Here is a 23,906-nt window from a genome sequence, read left to right as displayed (position 1 = left end):
ATGCTCGGGTTCTGCTAGTCTTATCTCCAACTAGAAACCGGTTGCCAACGATTGCATCATTCCTTTCATGTGACTCCCTTACGCCCCAAATTCGTCCTGGCCGTCTTATGACTGCATCACATCTTCCCGCTCACACAAACTCTCGCAGAGCGAGACAACCAGCAGAGTCACCAAGTCCCGCCCCTCCCGCCCAGCGCGTCTGCTCATTGGATGTCTCTAAGCAGAAGAATTTCGACCGCCTCGCTTGATTGGCGCGCACGGCCGACCATCTCCTGTCAGTTTTCCATACTCTCCGTTAGGTTGCACCTTGAGGTCCTTCCCCCAGAGTTCGGTTGGAGTCACTCTATAAATGTCCCCGGGAGTTTCCGAAATCCACACTCGGTGACTTCAACTGAACAATGGTTAACATGAGCTATCACCAATCTCTACAAAAACACACACAAACCCTGAATCCGAAACAGCCGAGGAAAAGAAATAATAAAAAGAAAAGGGTGAGTGTCATCTTTATCTATTTCTGTATTCTTTATATTGTGATCTGATTGTACTTTTCTCGCTGGTATATAGATGTGTGTCAAGCTTTTCCTTTTGGAAAACAGGAATGCGCATGTTTTGGCGACTATCCCAGGCTGTTTTTGGAATACAGTTGTTCAACTCAAATTTCACTGGATTTTTTTTCTCTCTTTCTCCGTCCGTTTTCTTTATTTAAGGCACAATCTTAACTGCTTTACTACTTTAATAGTTACTTGTTTACAAAACTACGCGATGACAGCTGTCATTTCGCTACGATCGCGGCATTTTAGACGCGCACGCGAGAACTTTTTTGCGAACGTTTTATTTTTAACGGTTTTTGTTAAGATCGATAACGCTTCGTCAACGGAACTGCGCTACATCAACTTTTTACAGTTTAGGAAATCAAATGGATGTAGTCACGATGGCTAACTCGTTGTGTTTTTATATCGTTAAAGTACTTTTAAAGTGTTATTTTGGTCCGAAGTGTTCGCCCTTTGTTTCCTCACTCCTGTACTTTGATTCCATGACGTCATTGGCTCGCTGTCAGTTTCGTAAATCCCAGCTCCAGATGGGCAGTTAAGTTAGTTTATATAGTAAATTAATTTAAACAAATTAAATTAAGTGAATTATCGTATAATTTAACGACTGTCGAGTCCTTTGAAAATATTCGATTTAGTCACATTTGGAGCCTGAATACCACAAATAAACTGATTTAAATGATTAAATAATTTAATAATAATAGATAATATAAATTTTATTTAATTTTTTTAGTTATATATCGCTTTACACCGCAATACGATTTATATGAAAAACAAAACACTTGGGAGTGCCTCAGGTGCATATGTTTGGGCTGTTTTCATTGTCTCACACAGGCATCTAAAGCAGCTTGATTATCGCGTTTTTTCCTCTCATGAGTTCTGCGATGTTATTTCAGCTGAACTTGAATGTGTTCGCGTTGAGATCGAGTCCTTCAGCTTGTTTTGACAGACGCTGTCTGCTCAGACTCTCGCAGAGGGCGCCCTCGAGCACACAATGCGCCTTTGTTTACATAAAAAAATACAATGACCTAATTTTAGATTCAAGATTAAAGAATCAATAATTGCTACGGGTTATTTTTACGAGCATCCGATCGTCCACAAGCCCCTCTATGATGCTTTTGTATCACTTGCACGTGTTTGTTTCAGATTTATTTATTCATTTTTAATTTTTAAATAGCTTTTATAACAGAAATTGATATTTTTAATTTCTTTCATTTTATTTTTAAATAGATTTTGTAACCAAGTACTGTTGCTTGAGCTGTTCAATGTTTTATTTCTCTAGAATTATTGGGACAAAATATCGCCACCAACTCACATTCAAACTTGATTGACAAGAGACACTTTAAAGGTGAGCACCTTTTTAAAGTTCTTATTATTTTTATTTTAGTGAATCTTAAATAAGCACTAAATCGGCTATATAGTAAATAATAATGAACAACACAAACCTTTTTTTCCTCTGTTCATGCATGCACGCTTTTCTGAAACTCTTCTGAATATTTATTGTGCAGTAACACCGTCTGGCCACTGTGTGTCCTTGTTGCACCCGGTGGCCGAGCAGTCAATCTTAATATCGCGTATAATAGCGGGTCACCCAGATAAATCGGCTATTCCCAAAACCTGCGGTGCAGGTGAAGCTTTACTCTGATGTGTTGAGCCGTATCGGTGTGCAGCAACAGCAGGTTTGTTTTCATTTCCTCTTCTGGACAGTTTATGTATTTTTTCTGGGTCAGGTCTGGTGTGCTAGGTGTGGGAGCATATCGTATTGTGTCTGTGGATAGCGACTGATTGGTGCGATGACTGCGGAGTGGCTGTACCCCCCTGGTGTGGGGCCGCTATGTGGTGCAGAGTTGGAGGCGTGGTATGAAGACCTACAGGATATACTGGGCTCCGACGCAGGCGGGGCCAAACTTACGCGAGCCCCGCCTTGCTCCGAGGTCAGTAACGTCAAGCGCCGTTCTACAATCTCGTCCGTACGACGTTTTTCCCCCTAACGGTTTCTCTTCTTCGCCTCTTATGCAGAAGGAGCCCGAGTTTCTGGATGTGTTGGAGAGCTGCTCGCTCACCTGGTTGACGGAGGGGCAGGTATGGGGCGATGGTGTGCAACGCGTCACCGACGACCCGCCGCCGACGCCTCCGCGACAGGAGGACCGGAGAGGCGGCGATTCGGAGAACACCTCGTCCGGAGGAGACCTGCTTCCGCCCGAGTTCTTCGAGCTCCTCAGCGAAGGAGGCGTGGGGTCGGTGGAAACGATGGTCAGCGGCGGGTACCACCTCCACCCGCCTCCGTCTCCGGCCGCCAGCGAGGAGGAGCTCCCAACGGTTCCCGACACGTCGTCCTGCTCCTCGGCGTCCCGCTCGCCCTCCCTCAACTGCTCCCCTCCGGCGTCCCCTCCCGTCTCCTCGCGGCCGGGCAAGAGAAAGCGAGGGGGCGAGAAAGGAGGCGCGCTGTGCTCACCATCCCCGGGGAAGAAGAGCAGAAGAGAGCGCGAGCAGGAGAACGAGAGGAAGGTGCAGGAGCTGACGGATCAGAACGAGCGCCTCAAAGCCGAGATCGAGCGATTGGGAGAGGAGGTGCAGAGGACGCGCCGGGCGCTCATCGAGAGACTCGTCAACACCAGGAGGTGAAGGAGCAACAGGAAAGAAGGGGTTGAAGGGAAGCGAACAATTGACCGTGAAATGCACATTTAGAAGGAGATAAAAGACACGTGGGATTGGGGGGAGAGAGGGGAGAGCGTTTCCCACCGAGAGAGAAAGAGAAAGTCAGATTGAGCCGTAAAGAAAAGAAGGAATGCGGAGCCCAACGGAAACACGACCCGGTCCAACCTCATCCAAAACCAATTCGATTTTTCATAAAGCTTTTTTCAGTCAATTAAAATGACTAATATAATGTTTTTTAAGCATTTCAATCAGGCGAATAGCACTATGATAAATGTTAAAAATATCAAAAGCAAATCTGAAATTCGATAAATGAGAAAAAGCCTAATTTTTACGAAGTTACAATTAAAATGACTGTAATGCGTTTTTTTTTTAAACATTTAAATCAGGAAAAATTAAAAGCAAGTACTAATATAGTGTTTAAATGTTAAAATTTAACCAATGACACTATGAATAAATTAAAGAATGAGATTGCATTACAGCAATAAAAATATCAAAAGCAAATATGAAATTCGATAAATGAGAATTTTACAAAGTTAAAATTAAAATGCCGTTATGCATTTTTTAAAACATTGAAATCAGGAAAAATTAAAAGCAAGTACTAATATAGTGTTTAAATGTTACAATTTAATAAATGACACTATGAATAAATTAAAGAATGAGATTGCATTACAGCAATAAAAATATCAAAAGAAAATTAGAAATTAAAAGAAATTAGATAAATTAGAAAACGAAGGTTTTTATCTACATAAAACGACTGTAGAAGAAAAAAGACAGTAAAACAAATACAAATATTTTTTAAATGATCAAAAGAGGGCACAAATTAAAGAATGATATCGCAAATGAGAATAAAAATATTGAAAGCGAATATGAAATTATATAAATGAAAGAAATAAAGCCTAATTTTACTAAGTTTTTTCAGTAAATTAAAATGACCAATGCATTTTTTTTAAACATTTAAGTCAGCAAAAATTTAAGGCAAGTACTAATATGGTGTTTAAATGTTACGAATCGATTAAAGAATGAGATTGCATTATAGCAATAAAAATATCAAACGCAAATAACGTTGAAAACGGTTTTTACAAACACAAAACGACTGTAATCAGCAGAAATTTAAGACAGTAAAACAAATACAAATATTTTTAAAATGATCAAAAGAGAACACAAAGTATGCGATATTTTGCATTACAGTAATAAAAATGCAGTATGCAGTTAACTTGGTACTAAAAACCACCTTTATTTTGAGCAAAACATGACTTCCGAAGACCGGTTTCCTTGAGATTCACCTGGTAATATCGCAAACGCTTGATTTAAGCACCAACTCTTATTAAACTACCCAAAGTTAATCAACTTTCTGCGTAATTGAAAGCTGATTGTTCGTCTGTGGAGAGGAGTCTGTAGGGAATGTAGCAGAGACGATGGAAGAAACGGCAGAACTGCAATAAAAAGGATGTAGAAGAAGCAACGTGATTGTATCAGTAACATGATTGTAGAAGCGAATGGAGGTGTGTTTCACTGTAACCAGCCTGCTCTGATTGGTCTAATGTGTTAATGACAGGGCTTTTAAATGTGTCAATGACAGAGATTAGTAGCTCAGGACTGTTATTCTGAACGATTGTGAGCCGTTTCTCTCTGCGCTCACCATCAACCCGAGGCCTCTAAGTGTGAGTGTGTGTGTGTGTGTGTGTTTAGATGAAGGGGAAGATTATGATGAATGGCGATTTTGCTCTCACTTATTTCTCTTGAAACTTTTTCAGAATTTTTAGAACTAGCAGTTTATAACACTCTCTGCCTCTGATCTATGCCTATTTTTCTATATGTGTATCACATGCATATCACATGATCTTCATTACATGTAATCATTTACCTTCCTAATGTTAAAATAAACATGCATGCCGAATTACTGTATTAGCGTAGCAAATTGTTATTTAGCCTTACTTAATATGGACTTGTATTACACACATTTTGTTATTAAAGTTTTTTAAAATGAACTAAATCCAGTCTTTGTGATTTTTGTCTTGGTGTTTATTGAGTGTATGAATAAAATACATGGTTGTAACAAAGCAGAATAATGAAACATCATTTAACAGATTTCACTGCATTGTGAAATCTGGATTGGTTGGATTATTATAGGAGTGGTTAAACAGTGCAGTATCCAATATAGTTCCCAGAAAATATTCTAAAATATAAAGTAGTTTTCTTCCTCATGTTCACCTCTTATTTCTTCTTCCCTTTCGGAGCGGCCGGCTCTGGGTTCTTGCCCTCCGCGAGACAGAGTTGTTTTTTCAGCTCAATTAATTTGGCGACTTCCTCCGTGATGACTGACTTCTCGGCTTTCTGAGCTTTTAGAGCTCGTACTTTATCGCCCTGAAACACAAACACACACCAATGAATCATGTATGAGCACTACTAACCCATATGAACAATGATGATCACACCTTCAGTTAAAGACTTTCATAAAACGAGGCGAAAAAATTAAATTAAATGAGAGAAAAAAAAAAATCATGTTAAAAATGGAAATCAAATTTATTTACATGTATTAAATATTTCTAAAATCCTTTTTAAAAAAATTCTAACATAATAAAAGATTAAAACAATAGACAATAAATGCAGCTACTAAAGCGCCACAATGCGTATTTTGGAAGAAAAGGGCGGCGTTCTTGAACTTTCCTACTAGATTATATTGAAAAGATTAAAAAACAGTCACAAGGTCCGGTCTGGAAAAATTGTCATCTTCACTTTTTACTCAAATATTATTAAAAATGTTTTAAAGAGTTTGTAATCACATTGCGTATTGTGCTTGGAGTCGATTGTTTTATTTGCGATAATGAAACATGACATATTGTGTGACATCATTTTTGTGCAGGCTGTCATAGAAACAAATTATAAACATGCAAAATCAAGAGAGAACCAACCAAATATTAATAACTGATTATATTGTAGTCGATGTTTGCTTTTTCCTGACTGCTTTTGGTTTTTCTATGCAGTCTATTGTATAGTAAAATAAAACCTGTAGCGGTAGTTTTTGCCACATAATTTTGTCAGATAAACACTTTAACCAAGTTTAGTGTTTTGTTCTTCCCTCATATTTAAAATATATATATATATTAAAAAAAGTATTTTCTTCATATTTGGATGGTTTAAATCGCCCTTCTAGGGTCATTAAAAACAAATATCCCCTCCAGACATCACTTTTGACCAGTATTGCGCATGAGTGTGTGTGTGTGTGTGTGTGTGTGTACAAGTTTAGCTATACTTATGATGACTAAATGTCTCTCTTCACTTATATAGAGAAATATTATGACAACCGACTTAGTGAAGACATGATACTGGTGTTCAATAGTTAAAAAGGTTTATAAATCAGCCAAAACACGTTTGTTTTAAAATCACGTTTCTGTGGCGGGTTGGTTTAGGGGTAGTGGTTGGGTTAGACCCCAGAAAATATCATTAACCTCATATAAAATCAATGCAAGTCTATGCAATGTCCTTACTAATATAGTGAAACATGAGTGTGTGTGTGTGTTCTTACTTGTTCTGCCACTAAAGCCGTCAGCTGTTTGGCTCTCTCTGGATCTGCGCTGACGTTCAGCGAGGCGTCCTGCGCTGCACTAACGCTGGGTTTGGTCTCGACTGTTGCGGCGCTGGAACTCGGGGTCTAGAAACAGAAAAATTATATTTCATCCAATAGTACATTATGTGCATGTTTCAGAATTTTAAAAAAAAGCAAAAAATGACTTGCATTTGTTTCTTTATGTTTGTTTTAATTAAAAAGATTTTTAATAATAGTAATATTAAAGATAAAATAATCTGGTAATTCATAAGAGCAACCACACAAACACGCATGCAGAAATATCTGTTAGTACACGCAAGCACTGAAGAGCTCTGTGAAATCATCGCTCTTAAACAAACGTTAAGAAGAATGTAAAATGAGGTTTGTTGTCTTTAGGACGGGCGGCCGGGGGCAGATTGCATTCTGGGTTGATAGAAACGGCGCGGCGTGACTGGCAGCAGCAGGCTTTGATCCAGAGCTGCCGTTCTCTGAATACAGACATCATCACTGAATCGATTTCACAGTCAGTTTTAGTGAAAACAGACACAAAGCCGTGAGAACAGAGAGCGGTCACACGCTCGTCTACCTTCGCTTCCAGACGCTCGTCTTCTGGCTGAAAGAGGCCAAAAATCAGACAGATAAACAACCGAACATGTAAACGTCATTCTTTCTTTCATTAGAGAGAATAACATCGAGCTGATCTTCATCAGAGCCGGTTTAATTAATCAGGGATCTTACACCTTCTGTCCGATGAATTTCCACATCTGTTCCAGTCGTACACTCACAAATATCACATACATATATATATATTTGTATTGATTGTGTGAATAAAATATGTGGTTGTACCAGCAAAGCAGAAAATGAAACAGGGGTAATTCATAGATTTTATTGTATTTTGAAAAGAATAATTTAAACAGATTTCATTGCATTTTATAAAAGATTGTTGCATATTTATAGGAGCGGTTAATCAATGCAGTTTCCAAAATAATTATCAGAAAATGAGAATTTTTCCAGTTATTCATGAGCATTTTTATTAATTATTTTATAGAGATCATACTCACAAAGATCAATTTCTAGCTCATAAAATATATTTTTTTAGATAGTAAATAAATTATAAAAATTTTAAATTATATAAAAATAAAAAAAATAGATGGATAGAGAGTGGGAGAACAACTGAGATATTAAAATTTCTTATATTGAAATATTTTATATAATTATGTTTTCATATATATTTTTTATTTTTAATATTTTATATAATTATTTTTTCATAAATATATTATTTTACATATTTTTTTAATTATAAAAATAATTATATAAAAATAAATGGAGAGAGTGGGTGAAAAACTGAGATATTAGAAATTTTTACATTGAAATACTATTTTATGTAATTATTTTTTCATATACATTTGTTATTTTTAATATCATTTTATATAATTATTTTTTTCATTTTTAATATTTTATATAATTATTTTACATATATATATTTTATTTTAAATATCATTTTATATAACTTTTTCTTGTATATTTTTAAAAAATATTTTATATAATTATTTTTTTTAATTTCAATGACTTTTTGATGAATTTTCAGGATATTGTTAATTTCCATAAATAAATCTGGCCTGGAAATCCCAATTCCCGTTTCTGCCCGAGAACTCTGATTAATAATGGATGAATGTCTTTGACGAACCTGTTGTCCTCCAAATTTTTTCCTCAGAGCCTCAATCTGTTCGTTCTCCAACTTTTGGAACAAAGGACTGACCTGTAGCAGAGGTCAACAACAAAAGTAAAAAATATCAAAAATAATTTTAATTTGAGATTTTGCATGTGTAATAATGCAGTGCTCTTACAGTCACATGGTAACACTTAATATCAGGAGAAGTCAGGCGTTACCGTGCCGATGCGGTGCCCGGCTGGCAGTGTGCAGATGAAGGTTCCCGCCCCCTGCAGCATGGCGCTGGTGCAGGTGGGCGGAGCCTGCAGCTGGGCACGGATGGTGTGACTGACGGTGGGCATGTACGGCTCCAGCACGGCAGACAGGAGACACGCCACGTTCACCGACACGCCCGTCACGGTGCCGGCGCGCCGCCTGCAGCCAAACACACGCAAACGTCACGCCTTCATTACACACAATCAACCTCCGGCAGAACCAATTAACATGCCGAGGGCGAGAACGCATCTGCGTGTTCTCAGGAAACTGTACTTAAAAACTTTTTTTTAATCTCCAAACTATTATCTCTGTACATTTTAGAAATAATGGTGACACTTTACAATAAGGTCCGTTAGAATAATCATTTTACAAAGTTCTGAATTAGAAATTATAAATAATTTGTGTGTATTTCTGCAGTGTGTTGCCGTACTTCAGCAAACACACTGATGCGGCAGACGTGATCATGTGACGACTTGCCTGTCGCCGTCTCCCCCTTTTATCTTCTTCCAGGGTTCATTAACCTGGATGTACTGATTCCCATGACGAGAGATGTTCAGGATGCACTTCAGAGCGTCACGGATCCTGGAACAAACACATTATAAGCCCCATGATGAGAGTTTAATGCACTTACATCTGTTCACATGTGCGATATTACGAGACAAACGCATGCTTGCTGAAGATTACTGTAAGAAATAAAGGCTTCTTCGTCCAGTAATTTCATAATCAGGGTTACAGCGGCTTTTGTTTCACAATTAATTTCCAAAACATTTCTAGCTGTTAATTGGATAAGGATTTTTTAGGAATCATTTTATACAATTATTTTCTGTGAGTTTGGAAATCACAGATTGCCTGATATTTCCAGGTATCTGTGATTTATTGAGGAATTACAAACTGCTGAAATACAGAGCTGAGCAAAACTAGACAAATTCAGTTACAGGCTGGTAGAGCTGCAGGATTCTGGGTAAACTGAGAATCACCTTTATGGTTTAAAATAGAGATCACGATTCTCCCATGATTCTGAACAGACACCTAAACAAAATAAATTTATTAGAAGGTTCTGACAAAATGTTAATTACTGCAGTCTACTTAACAAATATTTCATTAATTTGAATCTTTAAGAAAAAGTTTGGTTTGAATGAATGATGATTCAGTGATTCGCTCATAAAGACTTCACTTGTTTCATTACTGGATTAATCAGTGTTTTTGAATGAACCTCTTGAATGAATGATTCAATGACTCGCTCATAAAAGGCTTGTTCAAGATGCATCTGCGCTATGCAAACCAATCAGTGTATGACATCAAAGTACCGCGAAAGCAATTCAAAAGTCGTATATTCTCTCCAATCGCTCTCGTGGTACTTTGATATCATACACTGATTGGTTTGCGTAGCACCGATGCCTCTCGAACAAGCCTAAAGTCTTCGCTTGTTACATTATTGGATGAATCAGTGTTTTTTGAATGAATCTCTTGAATGAATGATTCATTGACTCACTCATAAAGACTTCACTTGATTCATTACTGGATGAATCAGCACCTTTTGAATGAATCTCTTGATTAATGATTCAATGACTCACTCATAAAGACTTCACTTGATTCATTACTGGATGAATCAGCATTTTCAAATTAATCTCTTGAATTAATGATTCAATGACTCACTAATAAAGACTTCACTTGATTCATTACTGGATGAATCAGCATTTTTTAACAAATCTCGAATGAATGATTCAACGACTTATTAAAAGACTTCACTTGATTCATTACTGGATGAATCAGCATTTTCAAATTAATCTCTTGAATTAATGATTCAATGACTCACTAATAAAGACTTCACTTGATTCATTACTGGATGAATCAGCATTTTTGAACAAATCTCGAATGAATGATTCAACGACTGATTAAAAGACTTTGCTTGATTCATTACTGGAATGAATCAGCATTTTCGAATTAATTTCTTGAATGAATGATTCAATGACTCACTAATAAATACTTCACTTGATTCATTACTGGATGAATCAGCATTTTCGAATGAATCTCTTGAATGAATGATTCAATGACTCACTCATAAAGACTTCACTTGATTCATTACTGGATGAATCAGCATTTTTGAATTCATCTCTTGAATGAATGATTCAATGACTCACTAATAAACACTTCACTTGATTCATTACTGGATGAATCAGCATTTTTGAACAAATCTCGAATGAATGATTCAACGACTCATTAAAAGACTGATTCATTACTGGAATGAATCAGCATTTTTGAATTCATCTCTTGAATGAATGATTCAATGACTCACTAATAAAGACTTCACTTGATTCATTACTGGATGAATCAGTGTTTTTGAACAAATCTCGAATGAATGATTCAACGACTCAATAAAAGACTTTGCTTGATTCATTACTGGAATGAATCCGCATTTTTGAATTAATCTCTTGAATAAATGATTCAATGACTCACTAATAAACACTTCACTTGATTCATTACTGGATGAATCAGCATTTTTGAATTCATCTCTTGAATGAATGATTCAATGACTCACTAATAAAGACTTCACTTGATTCATTACTGGATGAATCAGTGTTTTTGAACAAATCTCGAATGAATGATTCAATGACTCATTAAAAGACTTTGCTTGATTCATTACTGGATGAATCAGCATTTTCGAATTAATCTCTTGAATGAATTATTCAATGACTCACTCATAAAGACTTCACTTGATTCATTACTGGATGAATCAGCATTTTCGAATTAATCTCTTGAATGAATTATTCAATGACTCACTCATAAAGACTTCACTTGATTCATTACTGGATGAATCAGCACTTTTTGAATGAATCTCTTGAATGAATGATTCAATGACTCAATAATAAAGACTTGACTTGATTCATTACTGGGTGAATCAGCATTGAACAAATCTCAAATGAATGATTCAACGACCCATTAAAAGACTTTGCTTGCTCGTTAAAGTCTTTTAACGATTTATCGTGCAGCTCTACAGGCTCCTGCACAATCCAAATCTGATGCATTTCATGCCATGCACACACGTCCATGAGGAATTGTGGGTAACTCCTGACCTGACTTTATCCAGCAGCTGGATGTACTGCTTGAGCTCCCAGCACACCTGAGCGATGAGCCGCTTATCGTCTTCATTCAGGATCATCTCAGGAACGCAGCCGTCGAAGAACTTGCTCACAAACATCCCTGCCCTGTGGAAACATCAGCATCGTTAAAGAAAACAGTAACGCTTTACCATAATAAAGCGTTAATAATGCATTAATAATAATTCTAACTCACAGTCCACCAACACAAACCTGTTAATGAAGTTGCCCAGGTTGTTGAGGAGCTCAGAGTTGTTCTTGAGAGCCATGTCGGCCCAGGAGAACGCTGAATCCTGAGCTTCAGGCCGCAGATACAGGAGGTAGAAGCGCCAGACGTCGGACGGGATGCCGGTGTCTTTGGCCATGTCACCGAACACACCCACACCACGACTCTTGGAGAACTTGGTGTCCTCATAATTCAAGTATTCTGGAAAACATTCATTAATGAAATCAGCCAATTACATGCTACAAAATCAGTCTGATCAGTATTGTCAGATGCTGTTTTTTTTTTTTTTTATCCATCAAAGAATCCTTAAAAAGAAAATGCATCACAGTTTCCACAAAAATATGACTGTTTTCAACATTGATAATAATCATAAATGTTTCATCATATCATGAAGACTGGAGTAATGATGCTGAAAATGCAGCTTTGATCACAGGAATAAATTACACTTTACTATATATTCACATAGAAAACAGCTGATTTACACTGGAATAATATTTCATAATTTTTACTGTATTTTTGATTATATAAATAAAGCCTTGATGAGCAGAAGAGACTTTTCAAAAATATTAAAAATCCAAACTCGCATTTTTAAGGGTCAATGTGGAGTGGATTATGTGTATTTGATAATATTAGGCTGCTGTTTCGTTTGATGTTATTTTAATAATCTGAATTTGAAAAAAATCTCACCGGTGGCAATGAGATTATTGACCAGTGTGTAGTTGTCTTGAGCTCCAAGAAGTGAACAAGGGAAAACGACACTGTGGAACGGGACGTTGTCCTTCGCCATGAAGTTATACAGCTCCACCTACAGGACACACATGACAATCACACGCTGAATCAAACCTGTTACAGACAGCAGCGTTTCGTCAATCAGTGGGAGAATTTTAAATCCATTAAATAACACAAACTGAGGAGTGTCACTGATCAGCACCTGCTGAGGGTTCTTCCACCACTTCTCCCATTGGTCGGTGTAGTTTGCCGTGATGGACAGGTAGCCAATAGGAGCGTCGAACCACACGTAGAACACCTTGACGGATACAGTCGGATTAATGGACATTGACATTAGTGAAATAACATCTGATCTGTGCGTTCACACCTTCTCCTTGTAATCCTGGTGCGGCACGGGCGTCCCCCAGCGCAGGTCACGCGTGATGCAGCGCGGCTTCAGGCCGTCACGGAGCCACGAGCGCGTGATGTGCCGTGCGTTTAGCGTCCAGTCGCCGGAGTCTATCGACTTCTCCAGCCACTGCTCCAACTCGTCCTCCAGCTGTCACAAACACACACTCACACTGAGCTGAAGATAAAGAGATCAACAACATCTCACAGGTGTTATTTACCTTCGGCAGGTTCAGAAACAGGTGTTTAGAGGAGCGGATCACCGGCGTTTCCTTGCACACCTTACACTGAGGATTCTACAGGAGAGACCATATGATAATCACATATACACCACATGGTACACATACACTACTCTGTGAGAAACTTTTGTTCATCATGAAATTGACACTTGATAGTGTCCCCTGAAGGATGTAGAGGAACGAGCGGTCTTGAACCGTACCCTGAGCTCCACAGCATTGATGAGGCGGCCACATTTGTCACACTGGTCCCCGCGGGCTTCTGGGTAATGGCAGTGAGGGCACACGCCCTCCACGAAGCGGTCGGCCAGGAAACGCTGGCAGCTTTCACAGCGCAGCTGCTCGACCGTGTCCTCCAGCAGAAAGCCCCTCTCGTGCAGACGCCAGAAAATGTCCTGAGCGATTCTGAGGAGACGCAGACGTGATTTAGTTAAAAACAACTTTAGTCCGTCTGATACGGTGGCACAGCTCGGTTAGAGCTCCAACAATGATGTAACTAACACAACCTGCCTGCGAATAAACATTCAGCGTCACAGATTTAAAAAAAAAAAAATATTTTGAAAATGTATTTTAAGATCCAGAGTAATTTTATCTAGTGTTTTATGGCATCACAAGCTTTGGCCGAATCCTTTTATATAATGAACAAAACAAAAACAACAGCAATTAGTTCATGCATATGACATTTGTAAATAAATAAATGAAAATAAAGGTGATATTGACATATTGCCAATTCAAAATTTATAAATGTTTAAAATTATATATTTTTTTCATTTAATAATAATAAAATAAGATATAAAAGAAAGAAAATACATGTTAAACTCCAAAGTAATTTGTTTTATGGCATCACAAGCTTTGACTGAATCCTTTTATATAATGAACAGAACGAAAACAACAGCAATCAGTTCATGCATATGATATTTATAAATAAATAAAAATAAAGGTGATATTGACATATTGCCAATTCAAATTTAAAATTATATTTTTTTTAAAAAAAGACAAAAAAAAAAAGATAATAAAATAAGATATAAAAGAAAGAAAATACATACTTCAAAGTAATTTGTTTTATGTTATCAAATACTTTGACTAAATCATTTAATATAATGAAAAAAATAAAAACACCAGCAATTATTTCATGCATATGATATTTGGAAATAAAATAAAATAAGATGTTTCTGCTGTGTTGATACTGATACAGTATATTGCCAATTCAAATAATTTTTTTAAATTTAAAATTGATAAAAAAAGATGATAAAATAACTTATAGAAGAAAGAAAATATAATTTAAGAATGGATTCAAGTAATTAAATTGTTTTATGGCATCACAATCTTTGGTTGAATCCTTTTATATAATGAAGAAAACAAAAATAACAGCAATCAGTTCATGCATATGATATTTGTAAATAAATAAATATAAAACAAAATAAAGTTTCTGCAGTGGTGATACTGACATATTGCCCATTCAAATTAAATTCATTTTTTTAATTTAACAAAAAAAAAAAAGATAATAAAATAATATATAAAGGAAAGAAAATACATGTTAAAAACCAAAGTAATTTGTTTTATGTTATCAAATACTTTGACTAAATCATTTTATATAATGAAAAAAATAAAAACAAATGCAATTAGTTCATGCATATGATATTTGAAAATAAAATAAAATAAAATAAAATAAAATATTTCTGCTGTGGTGATACTGATACAGTATACTGCCAATTCAAATTAATTCAAAATGTATAAACATTTAAAAGTTTTATTTTTTAAATTTAAAATTGATCAAAAAGATGGTAAAATAATTTATAGAAGAAAGAAAATATAATTTAAGAATGGATTAAAGTCATTAAATTGCTTTATGGCATCACAATCTTTGGTTGAATCCTTTTATATAATGAAGAAAACAAAAACATCAACCTTAAATTCATGCTTATGACATTTGTAAATAAATAAATAAAAATAAAACAAAATAAAGTTTCTGCAGTGGTGATATTGACATATTGCCCATTCAAAATTTATAAAACCAAAGTAATTTGTTTTATGTTATCAAATATTTTGACTAAATCATTTCATATAATGAAAAAAATAAAAATAGCAGTTAGTTCAAACATATATTTGAAAAAAAAAAAAAAATAAAAAAAAAATAAAAATAAAAATAAAAAAAAATAATAAAATAAAATATTTCTGCTGTGGTGATATTGATACAGTATATTGCCAAATCAAATAAATTCAAAAGTTATAAACATTTAAAATTTTAATTTTTTAAATTTAAAATTGATAAAAAATAATGATAAAATAACTTATAGAAGAAAGAAAATATAATTTAATTTAATTTTGCTTTATGGCATCACAATCTTTGGTTGAATCCTTTTAAATAATGAACAAAACAAAAACATCAACCTTAAATTCATACATATGATATGTGAATAAAATAAAATTGTCAATTAAATTCAAAATTTATAAAAATGTGAAATGATAAATGTAAAGATGTAAAATTAACAAAAAGATGATAAAATGACAAAAAAGAAACAAATATACATAAACTAAACGTAACCATAAATAAACACTACAAACGAAAGCTTCACTAAGCGAACTGTTCTTACTCAGTTTGGCGTTCAGTGGTCGTGCGGCCGAAGAAATCAAAGTCGATCTGGAACCACTGGTAGATGGCGGCGTGGACGGTGTGGTATTTATCGCAGATCTCTTGCGGCGTCAGGCCCTCCTCCCGAGCCTTGTTCTCCGTGGCTGTTCCGTACTCATCCGTACCGCAGACGTACAAGAGATTCCAGCCTCGTAAACGCCCATATCTGCAAACAAACACCGACAGACGCTCACATGTGACCGTGACAATAATTCACGCCCAATTCATACGCACAATAAAGGGGCGGGGCTTGCTTGAGTTAGTTGAAGCTGGCGGTTATGGTAAGGGGCGGGACATTTCCAACACCAATCACAACACACCGCTCCAGCCGACCAATCAGAGCACATTGTGCTTTTCAGAAGGAGGGGCTTCATAGAGACAGGAACTAAACAGAGAGTTACTGACAGACTGGGAAGAGAGGAGCTGAACAATGGAGAATATGAGGAAAATAATCAACATTCAAACAGGAAGTGACGTTACCTGGCGAACACGTCAGCGCTGAGCACACAGCCGATGATGTTCCCCAGGTGCGGCACGTTGTTGACGTACGGCAGAGCGCTCGTGAGCAGCACGTTTCTCTTTCCTTCCTGAGGGAGACTGAGAAACACACACCATGACATCACTGATGGAAGCCGGACGGACAGACGTGAGTGTTTTGTGTGCAGCGATTATGATCGTACATTGGGTGTTTCCTCTCGGTGACGGCAGGAGCAGATTTGAGTCCTTCAGACCAGACCTGAGCGGCTCCTTCGATCTCCTCCACGCTCATCACGCGCTCGCCGTCCTCAGCCTGACCAAACACACATCACAGTCACGCTCGAGACGACCAACTAAACATCTCATGAAGAACAGAACTAAATAAAACAGCAATCTGTTCATAAATATATTTGTAAAATGTCTGTCATATTTTACATCAAAAATAAATTTTGCATAAAGAAAATTAAGCATATTTAATGTTCATGCTGACATTATTTTGATTATAAATAAATGTCATTTTTTAACTTTTATTTTTAACACTCCAAATTTTCTTATAATCAAAACATATTACAGTCATGTTTCACACCAAAATGGAATAAATAAATAATAAAATATTTTTCATGAATAAATTAAGCCTGTTTTAGGATCATTTGCATGACAATTAAACTTTAATCATAATGCATTTATTTCATTAGATTTTAAGATGTTAGTCTGAATTGTGACTATTAAGAGATTCAATAAATTTTGCTTAAATTGAGGATGAGCTGCTTGATTATAATTATTGTCCTTATAAACCAAAAATTAGCTTAAGTTTGATTATGCAAAATATAATTTCTTATATTTTCTTGAGAAATATGAGATGGACGTGTTTACTGAAACTTAAATTAGTAACTGAAATAAAGCTGGAATAAATAAATAAATATTAGAAGATTTCAACGTAAACAAAAAATATAAATGTCTTGGCAACTAATGGAAAATAAGTACTTAAATTAATAAAACTGAAATTACAACTATACAGAAATGATAAAAACAAAAAATAAATAAAAAAGCACAAAATAAATTAAAACAGAAAATATAAAAAATAAAATTTAATTTCAAATATTAACTGATGTAAATCTGAAATAAAAAATATTAGGTTGAATTACAATTTAAATTAGCTGAATATTAAAATATGTTTAAGTACTACAATTACTAATATTAAAACTGAAATAAAAATAAATCCAAATATAAATATATATATAAAAAAAAAAATGTCAAAAGCATTTAACAAACTAAAATTGAAAATGAAAATATAAAAATAAAAGCTAATTCAAAATATTAACATTAACTGAAGTTAAGCTGAAATAAAACTAAACTTAAAAAAACAAATAAATTAAAACTGAAAATGAGAAATGTTGCTTTGGCAACTAACTTAATTATAATGTTTAAGTTATAGTACTACAATTTAAAATATTAAAATAAAACTTATAAAATGACAAAAGCACATAACAAAACAAATTAAAATATAAAAATAAAAGCCAATTGAATATATTAATGTTAATTGAAGTAATGAAAATGAAGATGAAAAACTAAATTAAAAAACTAATAACTGATAATGAGAAATGTTTTCTTTGCAAACTGACTTAATTAAAATGTTTAAGTTATAGTACCATAATTAATAATATGAAAAACAGAATTAGACTAAAAGATGATGTATCTGAAATCTAAAAGAAGCTCATGTAAATCAGTGATTGATGCGTACGTCGCCGGTGTTGGTGGGAATGTCCCGGCGCTGCGTGTGCGCGGCTGTGTGCTTCTGCAGGAACGTCTTCAGGGCTTCGGCACCTTTTCCCCGCAGGACCGTCTGAGCGGCCGTCTGACACGCGGAGAGGACACCGACACGCTGGAACCATCCGCGCAGCAGCTCGCCTGCAGAGAACAGCAGCGTCAGACAGAACACACAGACACACACACACGATCGAGCGCTTACCTGCTTCAACACCCGCGTCAGATAACAGAGGGTAGAGCGCCGCCCACAGGACAACATCTGCTACTGACATCTCCTCCTGAAACACACATCTTATTATCAGTGCTTTCATTCTATTACAAATCAATATTAGATGGAAAACTTTATAAAAAATTAGAAATGTTTCCTTGGAAAATAACTGAATTAAAATATGTTTAAGCTAAAGTACTGAAATTATGGAAACAACAAGGTTTCCTGGAAATGGAACACAAAAAAATAATTCTACAACATTTTTTAATCTTAATTAATATTAATGTCAACATTTACTAATATGTTATTAAAATCAAACTATGTGTCTGTTAATATTATTTAATGATGAACAGTTTTGCTTTTATTAACTAATATTAACAAAGATGCATAAATACTGTAATAAATGTATAACTCATTGTTAGTTAATGCATTAATTAATGTTAACTTTATTGTAAAGTGTCACCAATAAAATTTTAACTTAGAAATTAACTGATTAAAATACGCTTGAGTGAAAGTACTAAAATTACTAACACTAAAACTGAAATAATAAATAAAATAAACAAAAAAACAATCAAAATGACTAAAATTAAACTGAAAAATGGCCATTTAAAAACAAAAGCTCATTCGAAATGTAATTTTAAGTTTTATCGTGTTCTCTTCGGTTTCTCTACTCAAAATCAAACAGTCCGATTCAAGAACTAATGACTCCTATGAACTGATTCTTCTAAAGAATCAATCAGAAAGACTCTTGAATCTGTCAGATCACTTACTCACTCTGAGGTCTCTCTCTTTACATACAAACACAAGGAGGAATAATAGCTAATTGCTGCCATCTTGTGTCTCGAAACTGCTACTGAAAAACAGCCTTTCATATACATATATATTATAAAAAACATATATATATATATATAGAGTACAGTCCAAAAGTTTGGAACCACTAAGATTTTTAATGTTTTTAAAAGAAGTTTCGTCTGCTCACCAAGGCTACATTTATTTAATTAAAAATACAGTAAAAACTGTAATATTGTGAAATATTATTACAATTTAAAATAACTGTGTACTATTTAAATATATTTGACAAAGTAATTTATTCCTGTGATCAAAGCTGAATTTTCAGCATCATTACTCCAGTCTTCAGTGTCACATGATCCTTCAGTAATCATTCTAATATGCTGATTTGCTGCTCAAGAAACATTTATGATTATTATCAGTGTTGAAAACAGTTGTGTACTTTTTTTTCAGGATTCCTTGATGAATAGAAAGTTCAAAAGAACAGCATTTATCTGAAATACAAAGCTTCTGTAGCATTATACACTACCGTTCAAAAGTTTGGGGTCAGTAAGAATTTTTATTTTTATTTTTTTGAAAAGAAATTAAAGAAATTAATACTTTTATTCAGCAAGGATGCATTAAATCAATCAAAAGTGGCAGTAAAGACATTTATAATGTTACAAAAGATTAGATTTCAGATAAACACTGCTCCTTTGAACTTTCTATTCATCAAATAATCCTGAAAAAAATATTTTGTACAATTGTACACATTAAATGTTTCTTGTTTCTCAAATCATCATATCAGAATGATTTCTGAAGGATCATGTGACACTGAAGACTGGAGTAATGATGCTGAAAATTCAGCTTTGATCACAGGAATAAATTACACTTTACTATATATTCACATAGAGAACAGCTGATTTACACTGGAATAATATTTCACAATATTAATGTTTTTACTGTATTTTTAATTAAATAAATGTGGCCTTGGTGAGCAGACGAAACTTCTTTTAAAAACATTAAAAATCTTAGTGGTTCCAAACTTTTGGACTGTACTGTATATATATATATATTAATAATTTAATAATTTATAGTTATATAAGGCTCTCCGGAGGAACACTAACTGTAATCATGATCGCAGAAACAGTCGAATGTTTTTACATTATTGATTTCAGGGTTCATGCACACTTTTGGGAGTGAAATTCAAGCACTTCACTCTTTATCCAGCACTTTAAACCTCTAAATATGGACCAAATTTATTGTAAAATTTTATAATTACTGAAGCTGTCAGTGTGTGTGTGTGTGATCATGTGTGTGTGTGTGTGTGTGTGTGCGTGAGATCATGTGTGTGTGTGTGTGTGTGTTTGTGTGTGTGATCATGTGTGTGTGTGTGTGATCATGTGTGTGTGTGTGTGTGTGTGTGTGCGTGAGATCATGTGTGTGTATGAACTGGACTCACTGCTGTGAGGAACGCTGTGTTTCTCTTGCTCAGACTCTGTTCCAGCCAGTTCAGGTGTTCCTTCATCACAGCAGCCGCCTCGACACGCTTCCCCTGCAGCGCCACCATGTGGAGAGACTGTAGCACTGCAGGCTGAACACAAATATACACACACACATCACTATGACACTGCATAGACTTCCATTGATCTTATATTTAATGGTATTTTTATAGGGCTACAACTAATGATTATTTTGATAATCGATTAATCAGTTGATAATTTTTTCAGATTAATCGAGCAATGAGGAACACACACATTAATGTATATTTTTAGCTAAATGTGAATTATTTCGCTGTTTTCAGTGAAGTCTGTGATGCTTGTCGTCAGAATATGCAGAATGTAAATACTTGTAAAAACATTTACAGATAAGCATATAACAATAAAATGTAAGTTATGCACTGAGGAAAAGGCATTAAACACAGAAAGCATCTGTTAAAGCGCGGCAAGAGAAGATGTGGTGAACGCTTATGCTTTTGTTTGCAGAACTTATAAATCTGTGTGATTGTGTTTGATTCAGCGAATCTGATAAATAAATCTGAGACACCTTTCAACTCCATTTCCACTTACAGTATCATGCTATAATTCTCTAAAGTTCCAGTATTATCAAAAATCCTAAAAGAGATTCTGTCATCATTTATCAAAATCCATAAGACCTTCCCTCATTTTCAAAACACAAATGACGGAGATTTCATGTAATCGTTTAATTGAACAGATTTAATTTATGCTTTTATTCACATATAAACACAGATCAACATTACATAGAGCAGCAAATACGGTAAACAGAAATTAAACCCGTTGATCAAACAAAGTGATCGTGTCTCTTCTTTAATTTTTTTTTGGGTGAACAGACTTTTAACGGAGGGACAGAAATCTCTCAGATTTCATTAAAAAATATCTTTATTTGTGTTTCAAAGATGAACGTAATTCCTAACGACATGATGACAGAATATACATTTTTAGGCGAACTATTCCTTTTAATTTTTGACATTGCAGATTGTCACCTGTAAGTTTGTCGCCTCCCATTCCAGCCACTGGTTAGTGGCGTCAGTCGCCGGCTGACCGCTGATGTCATACAGGTACCTGTGGACACACACATTCAGTACGTCTGAGTGCTCTCGAGTCATGTGTCGCGCTCATCTCCCATTAGCATTCGCTCCAGCGGTCTCCATCACTCGCCCCGCTCTGCTTCATACTACCGTAACATTAATAGTTTCCACACATCCCATGATTCCACAAAATCAAGGATAAGCGACTGAATAAGCGACCTCTAGCGGCGAAAATTTACATAATGTGGCTTTAACAGATCAAATATTCATGTGATCTCCCAGATGAAGGTTAGTTTTAAAGTAACCAACAGTTTAATTTTTAACTATTATAACTGTATCCTAATTTAGTTACTTGGTGTTTGGTAACAAAGGGACTACTTTGCATCAGCAACGCTGACTCTTCATAAGAAGACAACTGATGGCTCCTGTATTCATAGCAACTAGTTTATAACTAATTAATCAATTGATTGTTAATCATAAATATAGGAGGCTGCTCGGTAAAATAGTTTTCAGGAACATTATGTAAATTAGTAAACTATTTAGCCTAAGCTACTAAAATGAACACCAAATCTTAACATCTTTTCTGAACAAGTCTGGGCAAACCACCAATCAGAGGCCGCATTTTTATGATGTCATCATGTAGACTTCTTACACAGTATTTTACAGTATTTTAAAACTACAAAAATACAAAACACTAAAATATTTTGATATAAAATACAAAGCCATTTTCATCGACCCCATCAAGTAGAAATTACAAAATGCTATTTTGTATTTGAAAAACATGTATCATAAATACTGCCCATCCCTGGGCGCGTGTCATGTGATGTCCAGCACTCACTGGCAGATGCTGTTGGGGCTGAAGAGATGCTGACCGCTGGGCAAGAGCAGGACGGGGGACACGTGATGAGTGATGTGAGGGACCACTTTCTCTGGAGGGACACAAACACACAGAAACATGTAAATACACACTGAGAAAATGTATGGTACCATGATGAGTACTTCTATAGTACTACCATGGTATAGTATTAGTACTTTTTGTTTACTACATGTATAGCCGTCATGATAGTGTAAAAACATGATATTTCCAGTCATTACAGGCCCTGAGCAGCGTCTTTACTGTAAAAACAACAGCAGAAAGTGATAGTAATGTCTCTCACCCTCATGGCTGATCACTTCTATCTCACATTTCACTCCAGTGAGCTCCAGCGCCGCTAGAGCTTTAATACAGTGCGGGTTCCCCTCGCTAATATACAGTTTCATTTGAGCCTCTGTCACTTTAGGACGCTGTTGAATGAATCTACTTTGACAGGTCAGACAGACAATGGCGCTTTAAACCAGAAAAGTGATCAGAACCGGTCTGTGAAACAACTATTTACGCTGATGCAACCGCGCGTCAAACCACGTGTCCGCGTCAGAGGAAATTGTAGTTTTTAATTGTCGTTCGCCTATCGGAACTGCCTGGCGGAAGACTACAATATCCATAATGCAACAGTGCTGGCGTAAACGTCCAGTCATGAGAGCGTTACGCTCATTGGTTAAAAAGCGGCACGCCTCGATGTCAAATCTTTTAATTTTAAGCAAGATTTGCATTTAGAACAATAATTTTTATAATTCTGTTTATATTTATAACTACACTGGTCCAAAAAAAATAAAATAAAAAAAAATAATCTGAGAGGATTAGTAAAAAAAACCCGTATATTTTGCATAGTTTTCTAATCATAGTTGTTTATTACAATGTGTTTTATTATTAGCGCAAGAAAAATACTTCTGGTTTTACACATAACATTTTCATGTGTTTTTCTTTTCTTTTTTATACTTTCTTTTTATTTCCTGGGTTAGGTTCAATATAATAAAAAAAATAACATTTTCAATGTCAATCATACTTTCGGGACGAACATTTATACATACAGCTAACTTTACAAATTTTTCTCAATTTTTTAAACCATAATGTATATGCATTTTTTTCTACTTTTTTTAAAATAAATAAATAAAAAATAGGACAATGGGACAATCAGTTGAATTGTGGCGATGTTTTATGCACAGCATTACCAAAGAATCACACAATAATAGTACAGGAAACAAATAAAAAATCAAACAAGATGCAAATAATGCTGGCTGACGAAGCTTCGCTCTGGTTGGCACTTCTCGGT

The 23,906-nt window shown here is 35.3% G+C and overlaps 3 protein-coding genes across 9 annotated transcripts in view; 2 read left to right on the top strand and 1 right to left on the bottom strand.

The window, feature by feature from the left end:
• The first annotated feature begins 342 nt into the window (after nt 1–342).
• On the top strand, nt 343–5,177 carry ddit3 (DNA-damage-inducible transcript 3). Of its 6 annotated transcripts, none has more exons than XM_067373233.1 (4): nt 343–491; nt 1,831–1,896; nt 2,279–2,482; nt 2,568–5,177. In XM_067373233.1, exons 3-4 carry the CDS (start codon nt 2,342–2,344, stop codon nt 3,171–3,173), a joined length of 747 nt encoding a protein of 248 aa, XP_067229334.1. In that variant the 5' UTR covers nt 343–491; nt 1,831–1,896; nt 2,279–2,341; the 3' UTR covers nt 3,174–5,177. The 6 variants fall into 6 exon arrangements, with proteins under 6 accessions (XP_067229334.1, XP_067229335.1, XP_067229336.1 ...); XM_067373234.1 differs by having other exon boundaries at nt 2,256–2,482; XM_067373235.1 differs by having other exon boundaries at nt 2,057–2,482.
• Nucleotides 5,178–5,198: 21 nt separating this feature from the next.
• Nucleotides 5,199–23,143, bottom strand: mars1 (methionyl-tRNA synthetase 1). Of its 2 annotated transcripts, XM_067373228.1 has the most exons (22): nt 22,914–23,143; nt 22,595–22,685; nt 21,712–21,790; nt 20,671–20,802; nt 18,435–18,510; nt 18,207–18,373; nt 16,669–16,778; nt 16,469–16,585; nt 15,951–16,154; nt 13,560–13,761; nt 13,342–13,416; nt 13,101–13,271; nt 12,936–13,031; nt 12,692–12,809; nt 11,992–12,205; nt 11,755–11,886; nt 9,158–9,262; nt 8,644–8,839; nt 8,441–8,512; nt 7,340–7,366; nt 6,733–6,858; nt 5,199–5,570 (listed from the first exon to the last, which is right to left on the bottom strand). In XM_067373228.1, the coding sequence occupies exons 1-22, from the start codon at nt 23,014–23,016 to the stop codon at nt 5,421–5,423; spliced, it is 2,763 nt and encodes a 920-aa protein (XP_067229329.1). In that variant the 5' UTR covers nt 23,017–23,143; the 3' UTR covers nt 5,199–5,420. The 2 variants fall into 2 exon arrangements, with proteins under 2 accessions (XP_067229329.1, XP_067229330.1); XM_067373229.1 differs by lacking the exon at nt 7,340–7,366 and having other exon boundaries at nt 5,200–5,570.
• Nucleotides 22,695–23,906, top strand: part of arhgap9 (Rho GTPase activating protein 9) — a 40,969-nt gene continuing 39,757 nt past the window's right edge. The window contains exon 1 of the mRNA XM_067373232.1: nt 22,695–22,713. The gene's annotated coding sequence lies outside the window, so the exon portion shown is untranslated. The remainder of the gene's footprint in view (nt 22,714–23,906) is intronic.

Source organism: Chanodichthys erythropterus, chromosome 21 (genome assembly GCF_024489055.1).
Source record: "Chanodichthys erythropterus isolate Z2021 chromosome 21, ASM2448905v1, whole genome shotgun sequence".
In the NCBI taxonomy this organism is placed as follows: Eukaryota; Metazoa; Chordata; class Actinopteri; order Cypriniformes; family Xenocyprididae; genus Chanodichthys; species Chanodichthys erythropterus.
Note: the sequence above shows the minus strand (reverse complement) of the source record. Positions and strands in the feature narration are given on the sequence as shown.